Raw genomic sequence first — 12,675 nt, 5'->3', positions numbered from 1 at the left:
AGTTTTTGAAGATGCCTATAATATACATATTAATGTGATTAATGATACATATATAATCATATAATATTCATAAGCTGTGAAATATATAACAAGATACCTAATATTAATGGGATAATCAACATATTTGCATAGGTACCTATTACCTACCAAGCGAAAATTTTTATACGAGTATAATGACTTGCAGTAAAAAAAAAAGCTGGTATGTAAGTCGTGGATGTCGCTCTGCGGTACAGTAGGTTACAAGTGGGTTACTACAATGGATGGAATTAAATTTGAATCCAATGATATTATATCATTGTATACGAAAAAGGATTCTGAGCGGAGACAGTTTATCTGTCTAGGATATATTATAGATTATTATTACTTATTATTAATACTTATAAAATTATTTGACTTTCCGGTTTAAATTTTTTTTTTCGTTTAATTAATTTCAAGCACTCATAAAAATTTAATTTGACATTCTGATAGACAAACTTATATAAAACTTACATAACCAACTAGATACACTTTTTATCTAACAAAGTACTGAAGAATCGAAGCATTTTTACTGCCCCAAAACGTTATGACAGACACACAAAAAAAAAAAAATACATCATAGTATAAGTATCTATATTTCAAAAATATAAAAATATTTTGTATTTTTAAATAATTTTTTTTTGTAATTTAACTATAAGTAAACAAATAGTTAAAAATACTTTTTCTCATAATTAAAATTAATGCATAATATTATAGCGTAACTTCATGCAGCTGTCGAGAATTATTTGAAAGCGAAGATCGCGTGGACGTGTAGATAATGGTCGCAATGACCATTCCACACTAGACTGGCCAATGGGTACTATTGCGAATCTCTGCAGCAGCTATTTCTGTTAGCTTTCTGTTCGTGTAAACCGTGGTTAACAACAGTGCGGTATAAGCGGTCGCTCCATGATCGAGCAGGGTTAGAACCTCGCCGGATTTCACAGATGAACGGCACAGAAGTCGTTGCATCCTTACGGCTCACGCAGATTTTCATAATAACTTGCTGGAACAATTTGGCCCTGTAAGTTTAAACGACGCCCATTTAGAACGTACCTATCGAATTTATGAGCATAATGTGTAAGACGTGTGTTCAGTATATAATCGTATATAGACTCGGAAAATCCAAAAAGATAGACTATTTATAAAATGGACGCGTGAGTTAGTGATATATATATAATATATATATACATATTATATTAAGCATTATTATGGATTATGGTTGCTTCATATTTTTTCGTAGTATAATATAATATTATAGACTCAATACTGTCAGGGTTTCATATTATTATACTTCATAATATAAAATATGATAAAATTGAGTTACGAGGTTTTGCATAAAGCCGCGATGATACAGATACCGCACAGTGTAGATTACGCGTGTAAAATGTTTTCTGATTTTTTTCTCCACACACAATTATAGTTCCAAATACACCACTGAATTTCACAAAATTTACTAATTTCCATTTTCGGTTAGGGTAGAAAATGTTCCGATTTGAACTTACATAGCTTTGGTATACATTTTATTGAAATTCAAATCACAAACATTTGCTATTTAATTTTTACATGGTTAATTCATTAAATTTTAAATTAAAAAAAAAATACAAGGCTTGTTAATTTATTTGAAAAAATATTAATTTTACTCATTAGTAAAGTCATGTACACAAATATTTTTAATCAACATAAATATTTACACACACATTTTTTTATAGAAACAATTTGAAGTTTTAATTTTAACCCTTTTTTGGATTTAAAAATAACGTTTCCTTTATAGGTTTTAGTTACTATGTTATACATCCAAAAATGTTAACCTGTCAATAAAATATTAACCTATATTGGCTATACTCACACCGTCTATAATGGTAAGTGATATTGACTTTTAACTTAGGTATAAGTTAGGTTATAGAAAAAGCTATATTAATATTAACAACTAATAGAATCCAATTATAAATAAATATCCTTAAAATAGCTGCGACACATTGTCTTTTACTCAGAATTGTTGTTTACTTGTGTAACTCAATGACAATAATGTCAAAAATCTACTTATACAGCAGCGCAATTATTTTTCTATATATTATATATATAATATACATAATTTGATATATTAATTTTATTATAATATTCGAAATGTGTGTTATACATATTGTAATGGATTGCCAATTTAAAATAATAAACAAATAAACGAATAATTGAATATTATAATTAAGCAGTTGCAAGCGTATGGCTATTATTCTGTATAAAAACAGTGATTATCATTTCGTAATTTGTCAAAATTGTTTTGTTTAAACTGCAGACCCAAACGTGATTGCCTTAATATTGTGTTGTCTCGAAATTATGGTAGGTATGTTTAACCGAATTTCTGAGTTTGGCGTTTTTATTTTTACAACACCTCTTCATTCAATTATGGCTTAAAATAAATAATAAAAATACAGCCATGAAGCACCGCTAAACTGGATTATAACATGACAGATTTGATAAATTGTTGATTATTACAAAAATAATCATGCCCGACCGTTGTCTGGTAATAGAACTGTATAGTACCGCGTGTCATTTTTCGGAAAAAAAAAGGTTTTTAATATTGATCCGTTTAGCTGGTGCCATGCCACCCGTCATGGCCGAGTCCAACGCGTATGGAGTCGAGAGTTTTAAATCTTTAACCAGGCGACGGACTCGTGTAATTATATGATTGGTTTGCATGTAGAAAAGTATGTTTTATTTTTTTTCACGTCACCATTGCAACTTACACACACATACAATTTAAATACGACAAACTCTTTTAAATATTCATCTCGGAGTGCTTAGAGAAATCCAATCGTATTGTAGCATAATATATATAGTATCTACATAATACGTGTATATATATATATATATTATACACGTATTATGTAGATATTAGGTAAATACCTATTTTGTAATATATTATATTTCATCGATGTCAAAAAAAAATTACGTCGATCGTCAAAACGGTTTTTCGAATTTCCTCCTCTCGTAGATGAATGGTTTTCGATATTTTGCGCACGAAAATACAAAATATAATAATAGTATAAATATAAAGCCATCACGTAGAAAAACGTACCACAAAATAAACGCGTACCTATATTTTGAATTTTTCAATTTACAAATATCACTTGCATAAATCTCGACGGGCGCCTGCTGTTTTCTAAACGGAATTTACGTTATTCGATTTATCCCTAAAAACGTGAATTTCCGTTGCCGAGTGCGATCAGAAATCGTCTGCTTTTATTGTGACCTGATAACAGTGTTGTACTTCGCCAGGATCGCTATAATATGCTCGACTACTCCGTCACTGATGTACCTACCCAACTGGGTGCCACGGGAACTATATACACGTATAAGTGTTTCCTCGTATTCGTTTCCCATATAGTTTCTTAACCCAACTATCGATAATGAGATATATGTATAATACATAATATTATACTGATCTATATGTATACACAATATAAATTATTTTATTAGATATTAAATTTATTATTATTATAAATTATACATATTCTATGCGAGACTTGAGCTTAACAATTTCCTAATCATATTTTGTCACTGTACCTGATATACACTGACGCACTCTTTTAAATTTAAAATCGCCGTTTATCATACAACTTAAATATAGGTACCAACTATAACTTCATAGTTCATACATTTTATATTCTTACTTAAGTTTAATTACGTACTATAAAATATTATAATCGGCCGTCGTTATAATACAAAAATAAATAAATAAACTAATATTTGCATTGTCGAAATTATTATATGGATTTGTATATAAATTCTCGCTCGTGTTATATTTTAAGTAATGTGCAAATATTGAATAAACGTGATCGTGGCTAACGATAGGGTATATTAAAATATATACCTACATACAATAGTCTTCGTTGTAGGGAATACTGATAATTTGTTTCAAAAAAATTTTTTTTTTCAAAACCAAGCTGTTTCCGGTGACAGCAGAAATAATGATAAATGGGTTAAAACAACAAATGTTCTAGAACATTTGCGCACGTGTATAATAGGGCACCCATATAAATATATTTATTTTACTATTTAAATTATTTATAACGTATCGATAAGCAAAATTAAATAAATAGTTTTCTGTTTCACAGCACAAATAAATTTAGCGAAACACAAACCAATATTGGTGAGGTGTTTACGCACGGTGGCGTGTACGATTTTTATACTACGTGTTCTAGTATATTATAGAACACGCAATTTAGTTAAGGTGATATCACTGATATCGATGTATTTTAATGATAATTAATAAATAATAATGGAAGTAATGTTAATAATTAATAAAATAATAACCATACTAATAATGCCTAATATAAACCTGCAAACCTACGACATAATATAATTACTATCATATTATGTTTGTATCGGCTAATGTATTATCATTATAAATAGCTCTATGACACTCGCGTGCTGCAAAGATTGAGAGACAATAAATGTACAACATAATAAATTCGTCTACAGATCGCTTGTGCAGAAATTATAATTAATCGAACGTCCGCACAGCCTGTGTACAATATATAATATATGCAATGTATAATACACGCATGAGATAGTGTTGTTAATTTGTTATTGTTATTGTGGTTATTAAATCATAATAAATTATAATGCGACTACTACGTGTCTGCAGGTGAATTTCAGCTCCAAAGGGTTATCGTGTCGCCACCACCTCTGTTGTCGACGTCTGATTTTTTCGTCATATATTTTAAAGTAGCACATAACACAAAAATTAAGTTTTTTTTATTTGAAAGAATGTTCAATTATAAGGATAAAGTTATAAGTTTTACGTTTCTACTCACATTATTCAATAAGTTATGAATAATTGAACAAAGACGCATGACGTCATTTGGGCTTTACTCTTCGTAATCGCCTATCTTATACGTGTAAAAGTTCCTTGCTTCTCACAACGATTTACCCACCTAAACATTTTATTTTTGAAATTTAATTTACGTATAAATGTGTGGTTTTGTGTGTTTAAGAGGACGCAATAATCAGAATTTTTATATGACGTTTAGTTTTTTAAATATTTAAAATCTTAAAAGAGAAATTTTGGAATTTTTATTTCGTGTTTAAATCGCCATGGAGCGCCGTTTAACAAAAATATCACTTTTAAGATTTTAAATATTTAAAAAACTAAACGTCATATAGAAATTCTGATTCTTGCGTCGTCTTAAACACACAAAACCACACATTTATACGTAAATGAACTTTCAAAAATAAAAGGTTTAGGTGGGTAAATCGTTGTGAGGAACTTTTACACGTATAAGATAGGCGATTACGAAGAGTAGGGTCCAATGACGTCACGCGGCTATTTTACATTTTATAATATCTCTTAAAGTAATATAATTTTTTTGCATCAGATTTTCACTAAATCATTTCATATAGCCATATATAAAATAATTTAACAAAGAAAAATAATTTAAATATTTTTTTTTTGTGTGTTGTGTGCTCCTTTAAGCATTCCAATGTTGTATTATTGTGATATTAGGTTTAACATTTTCACGCTGTTTTTCAGTATCACGAATTCCCACAATAATCGACAGGAAGTCGATGAATAACAATAATAAAAATACATTGTATGGTCGTGGTCATATAAGCATAAACATTGTTTGAGTTAAGGGGGGGGGGGTTGAAGCTCAGGTTTATATCGGACACTTTATTGACACACTTATAATGTGGTGTATATATGGCAGATTTTCGGCCTAACGAGTCGTGTGGATAGGATGCCGAATTATTTTCATCCTAACACGAGTTATAATATATATAATATATAAACGTATATTATACGTCTTCCTCCAGCTAATGTATACATATTTTATCAACTCTATGCCTCACTGTAATTGTGCAATGATCGTTGTATATTATGAGATATTTCAGACCGTAAATGATTTTCAGAAGAGTGAAGCAAATAAACATAATTAAATGAATCTCTAAGGTAATTACAAAAACAAAAAATGTTTAAAAAATATGTAAAAAATATTTTCTTTTTACGGACCAGAATAGATTTTTTCTTTGAGAAATTATTATCATTACGTTTTGCAGTGAGACCAAATCGGCTTAGAGCTATATTAAGTACCTATTATATGTATACGAGAACCAGAAAACCGACCGTAGATTATGTTGAACTGATCGAAGGAGGTCATTATACAAGTTTAGTTGAATTTTATTATTATAATAGTAATATATTTTCGGACTTAAAGCCTAAAAGCCAAAGGAATATTTAAAAAATGACTATCTGTTGTTGTGCGCATTAAATAATAATATTGTTCAACATTAAGTTGTTCTCGTTTCTATGGTGATTGAGGTACCTACCGAGTTCAGACAAATTGAATGTGAATAATACTCAGTTTTTTTTTTAGTACGTCTTATAACATGATTTATTCGGAAAGTTTTAGATTTCGATCTCTCGTATTAGTTTACACTTTACAATGATGTTTTTTTATTGTTATATATTTATCCGAGCGGGAACACACTTTTTCGGGTAAAAAAGTTTTGTGTAGCATATTATATAAATTTCGAAAACCAGGTTCGGGTCGTATTTTATCAATAGTTTCTCTATAAACGCGGGTAAAACTAACACTACTGACCACCGACGAAAGAAAATATATATATTGAACAAATCACTGGTTTTTTTCCGAGCTTCTCTTCTTATCAGAATCGTTTTGCTGGACGCTTTGATTTATCGCATATTATATATCGAATTCGTATAGCATATAGATGGTATCACAACACACCATTAAAATAGCTAAACCTGCAGCGTCAAGGTTGAACGAACAGCAAGACAGCAAGACGAGTGCCCAACTCCGTCATTGCATTTCTTCCAGCTATTTTTTTCTTTCGTCTCGTCACGGACGCACATCTACTCTTGGCGGCCCGCTGACTAACAGGTGTGATATTTATTTTATACGACCTCCTGTGTTAAGCGCAAAGCCGGCGTCGGCCGGTCATGGCATAGCTCTGTATTGCTGCGGCTGTTATGTATATTATAATATATAATTATATAGGTACGTTTATTTTTTGTACGAATATTTGATTTAATTGCGCAATGTGTCTAATCGATCGTTGAAACCTCATTACTAACTACCGAATAAGTAGGTAAGTTGGTTGCAGTGAGAGGGAGTGAAAATTAAACGATAAGTGAACATTGAATTCAAGATAAAATTGACCATACTTGGTTATTATTTTTTCTTTGCTATTATATTATTACCATAATATATATAAAATATATTAAATATATATATCATACTTGCGTGACAATAAACGAAACAATAAATAACAAATAAACAGGATATAATAATAATTAAAATAATGGTAAAACAAACTAGTGTTTCAGTACGTGAATATAATAACTTGGGCCCGGTCTCTGATGGTTTATCCTTGCTTCTTTTTGCTGTACCCGTACTTCTTGTGATGCTTGTGTCCTCCTTTTTTGCCATAGTCCTCGTGATGCGAATGGTGTTCGTCGTGGCCCTTTTTGCCCTTGTGCGCTTTGTGCTCTTTGTCGTAGTGGCCCTTCTCTTTGTGTCCCTTCTTGCCATATTTGTCCGCGTGGTGCGCCGACTTGTGGTGTTTACCCTTTTTGTGTTTGCCCTCCTTGTGCTCGTGCTTCTTGTGGTGCGCACCGTGTTTCTTGTGGTGCCCGCCCTTGTGGAAGTCGTCGTAGAACTTGTGTTCCTTGTGGTACTCGTCTTTGTGGAACTTGTTGTGGTACCCTTTCGTTTTGTGCCCCTTCTTGTGACCTTTCTTCTCCCCAAACTTAGCGCCCTTGTGACCCTTTTCACCCTTGTGATGGTGACCGTACTTCTCGGCTTCGTCGTGTTTCTTCTTTTTGTGGCCACCTTCCTTCTTATAGTGACCTTCATGCTCCTCCTTGCCGTGCTTGCCCTTGTCGCCCTTGTCGAAGTGATGTTTGGTCTTGTAGCCTTTGTCGGACTTGTGACCCTTCTTCGAATGTTTTTCCGCCTTTTTCTTCGACCCACCACCCTTGGACGACTTTGATGACTTCTTCTTCTTCTTCTTCTTGTGGGACGCAGCCACCGCCTGATCATGTACCGGCGCCGTTAAAACGGACGACTGATGTTGGGAAGCGGCCACCGCCTTGGGGTCGTCGCCTACCGCCGCCGACGTGGCAGTAATGGCGGTGGCGGTGACCGTCATCGGCGAGGTGATCATCGCGACGACTTCGTCCGCTGGTTCGACGGGTATCTTGCGCGAATAACCGGACCTCGCGAATATCGCGAAGCACAGCGCGAAATACACCAACAGCTTGGTGGGCCCCATGTCGACTGTATACGCGCGACCAACCAACTATGATATTATGATGTACACACGCCTCATGTATGTATGATACGAACTATTCAAAACGACAATATTATAGGACGTAAAATGTAATATTATTGGTGTCGAGTCTGCAGCAGGCGGTAGCGCTCGCGATCGACGACCGATCACTACTGACAGTTGAACCGTGTGTCCCGTTCATATTTATAACGCTTGCGACACCGCTTCGGATGCTCCGTGCCAGTTACGCTTTCACGCTTGTCGGGTATCTCGCCGTGTACCGCGGTATAGGTATACGCAGCATCGGGTAACTCGCGGTGTTGCCGCCGCCGGAGCCAATCAGCCATTTCTGCGGCGGCGTCGCAGCCCCGCTCTTCGCGGCCCAGACCACAATAATATACGAAACAATATGTGTGTAATAAGAGATTATGCCTACACGTAATTTAAACCTATTTTACAGTGGACCAGTCGACCCGCAATGCGTGGCTATTGGACATTTTTTAAATAAAATTGTATACAATTTATTGTTTGTTTATTCGAAATAATGTTATGTGGGCAATTTGGACGATTAATACCTTCAGAGGGTTCTATTTATGGTACGTGCGCATCGATTTTCGATTTTAGGCGACATTATTATATTTATATATATATTTATATTTAGGTGCATTATTAAAATATTAATGTAGCCAGCAGGTGTAGAATGCCACCAATTCGGCAAATAATTAGGTTTATACTAAGCTGTTTTAGGCCGTGGACAAGTGAAGCTGGGATTTGAAATACACTTGCGAGTTGCGACGGATAGGGAATAAGTACCATATATTTTTGTTTTACTACAAAAAAATAAGAAAAATATTCGATTTTTGATAGCCAATACAAAATTTATGATGCATGAATCACCCTATAGTATCCTATGGGGTTGGGAAACAAAGCTATAAACACTCCCTTAGTCTCACAAAATATACGTGTACAACATTTGGTGCTTATTTTATTGTTCAGTATATTTCCCAAGTCTATAGAACTCATTCAAACATGCAACCACTTTATTATTACAGATAATACAAAACAATAGTTTGGGCTTTATTTTCGTGACTCGTGGGTATTATTATGTAACTCACATAACTGAGTGTGTAACTTACGATTTTGGAAGATTTGTCCTACTCATCAAGACGCATTGACGATGGCGGTCCTTAGCACGGCTTCGCACGGTCTAGATTTAGTTCCGCGACCAAATCGTTTCATCCACTTTATTCCATGTACCATATTATAGAAGGGTGTGAAAAAGTTCAAAGTATAAATAGCTTGAAATTAATATATATGTTTTTTTTTTTAATGTAATCATGAAATTCCGATGAGTTTCAAAATTCAGTGGCTGGTTTTTTTTTTTTTAAATTGAATTGAAACAAAATCAATACATTGTTAGAGGAAAAGTCATTATTTTCGTTTAAATATTTGTAAAAAATTCTAATTTCTTCATAAATTGCTTTCATCTAATTGCTCTAATAACAATATCTGAGGAACCTTGTATTAAATTTGCAAGCTTTTTAAATAGGGAAAAGTATTTTATCAACATAAATTGAATAATAAAAACTAAAATTGTCAAACATTTCAAATAAAATGCCTATAATAATTGTTATAAATTACAATTAATACAATAATATTATAAGTTGCTTAGAAATAATATCGAAATTCGAACTTGATAAATTAATAGAAAAGACAATGGACATCATTATGTTTCATTGAAATAATGAAAAATATCCATTATTTGTCGTTTTATAAATTTGACACCAATTACTATGGTGGACAGTTCGGAGAAAATTATTTCATCATGTTAAAAGTTGATAAATAGTTTTCTACCTACCCAATTAAGAATACAACATTACATAATAAATGATTAGTTATTTTTGACATTTTAAATAAGTGGGCTAAAATTTTGTAACACGTGAATATATAAAAAAAAATTATTATGGTTTAATAATTAAATGTATAAAGGGTTTTTAAGGTAGGTAATATGCTGATACATAGTAATCAGCAAGAATAATTATAAGACCCAAACAAATCCGACCAGTTAATTTTGAAACTTAAGTAACGTCAGAGGCAATGGATTTACAAAATCAATTTGAAAGTAAGTGAGTATATTAGCCGCATTATCATAATACTTTTTGAAAATGAAAAATAGGTATGAGTAAATATTGTCATTTAAGGCAGATACTTTGAAATAATATTAAGTTATAAGCTATTATATTTGAGTAAAAGTGTATGTATATTTTTTTTTTTTTTAAATTTTTATATTTTATATTATTTTTATATTATTTTTATGTTTTTATATTTTTATATTAGCTATTTATAATATTGCAACAATTTCATTAGAAACAATTTTTTTTTTTTACCATTATTATCTCTTCATCGCTTTTTTAATATTGTTCATAAAATTAAAAATTAAAAATTTTACATGGATTAATAAAAAATTATATGTACTGAAACATAAGTACTATGCAGTATACTGCATAGTAGAAAATATTGTGTCACCTAACCTTAGCATAAATAATCAATTTAATTGTTAAAAAAAATGTATAAAAATTAAAAATATCTCATGACTATTAATAAATAGTGAAACTTTCGGATGAACTTTTATTTTTCGATAGAAATAGAGTAACTTCTTGTGAAACTTCTATTAAAATGTCTAATGTGAACTATAAAAAGAAAAATTTATTTTTAATTTTATCTGAAAATAATTTGTATATATACATGATTTTGATGAATTTCGTCAAAATTCTAACTTAAAATGCACATATGTTGTAAAAAAAATTTTTAACTTCTTCAAGTATCTCTTAATAATTTTATGTTATATTCTTTATTATAATTATTATTATTCTCTTTCTCTTATAAACCTAATATACTTGGCGTCTTGTTTATGTACGGAAGGGCTCAGTCCGTATATTCTAAAACTAAATTAAATCAAAAATGTCATGAATATGCATCTTAAATATTTTTCATCTGCTATTATTATAACTTTTTTTTTGTTAAATTGATATATTTAACTTAAGAAGGATCTTGTATTCAATGTTTCAAACCTAAAATATAAAAATGAAAATTTTTTATATATTTTTGACTCAAAACAATTTGCAAATTTTCGTGATTTTTACAAATATTGTAAAATCTCTAATTTCAAGGGCACATAAAAAATTATTTTGGATATAAGCTCAACTTTTTTTATAATTGCCACTAATAACAACTTACGGTGAATCTTGTATTAAATTTTCTAGTTTTTTGTCTTAACGAACATTTTCATTTTATCAACATCAGCAAAAAAAAAACTTCTAACAATCGAAAATTTCATATGCCTATAAATAGTTCAATACTTACGATTCAAAATATTTTGAATATTTTATGGTGTATAGAAATTAATCGTACAAAGGTAAATCGCTTCCGCGTAGTGTACCCCGGACCACGTTTTAAACGGCTAAAGATTTATCAAAACCGACTGCTGTACTGTCTTCTATGACCTCACAGCATATATGAGCAACAACACCAATATTATCTATAGTAATATTGTGTCATTATTTTATTATTAAACTTAAAAAACAATAATTGTGATTTTTAGATTAAACAAACATTTTTGGCGTTTTTTTCCATGACATTTTTTACCCGTGTCGATTTTTACCGTGACGTTTTTTTCCGTGTCGTTTTTTCCCGTTTACCAAAATCAATACATTCATCGCTATACTATCAGAACCTAAAATGTTTAATGATAGTAGAATTTTTTTTTACATTTTTTTTACACTCATAAAAATAAACAACATATTTTTTAAATGTAAATATTAATAAATTTAATTTAACTCCACTTTTGTGTATATTTTATTCATACAAACTCGAATAGTAAACGTAAGTAATCTGCACACTGAAAGCAGCCGAGCCGTAGTCGTTTAATGCTACGACCAATAGGTATATTTGTCGTGTATATAGGCATATATTCTAATATCCCATATTAAAATAAGTATATAACAAAACGATCTTATTATTTAGTAAAATAGTTTAGACACATTTTTACTAGAATATTTATATCAATCTGTGTAACTTATCTTTCTATTGTTCTATCCTTGTCTATTTTAATGAATGGATTAACTATGATTAATTTAAATTTGTTTCATATTTTACGTGGAAATAATCTTCTTCATTTTTCTTTTTTTTTCTATTAAAAAATGTTACTTTGATCGTATTTTAATAATTTTGAACGTTATTTGTGATCATACCTTAGACTCGATTAACATTACAGGAATTTCGTGTTTATATAAACTATAAACCCGATTACACCCCTCTTATATACCGAGTGGCTGGTGTTGTATAATTAGTATAAAACATTTTATG

At 31.0% G+C, this 12,675-nt stretch overlaps 1 protein-coding gene across 1 annotated transcript; it reads right to left on the bottom strand.

Annotated features, from left to right (window-relative positions):
• Positions 1–7,219: 7,219 nt before the first annotated feature.
• LOC107171867 (uncharacterized) lies at positions 7,220–8,339 on the bottom strand. The gene has a single exon (XM_015522128.2). The coding sequence runs from the start codon at positions 8,311–8,313 to the stop codon at positions 7,405–7,407; it is 909 nt and encodes a 302-aa protein (XP_015377614.1). The 5' UTR covers positions 8,314–8,339; the 3' UTR covers positions 7,220–7,404.
• Positions 8,340–12,675: the final 4,336 nt, after the last annotated feature.

This window comes from Diuraphis noxia, unplaced genomic scaffold, assembly GCF_037042655.1.
Source record: "Diuraphis noxia isolate RWA-SAM2 unplaced genomic scaffold, SU_Dnox_SAM2 contig0004, whole genome shotgun sequence".
Lineage (NCBI taxonomy): Eukaryota > Metazoa > Arthropoda > Insecta > Hemiptera > Aphididae > Diuraphis > Diuraphis noxia.
Note: the sequence above shows the minus strand (reverse complement) of the source record. Positions and strands in the feature narration are given on the sequence as shown.

Coding starts and splice junctions, on each gene's coding strand:
- LOC107171867 (XM_015522128.2), bottom strand. CDS start 8,313: ATGGGGCCCACCAAGCTGTTGGTGTATTTCGCGCTGTGCTTCGCGATA.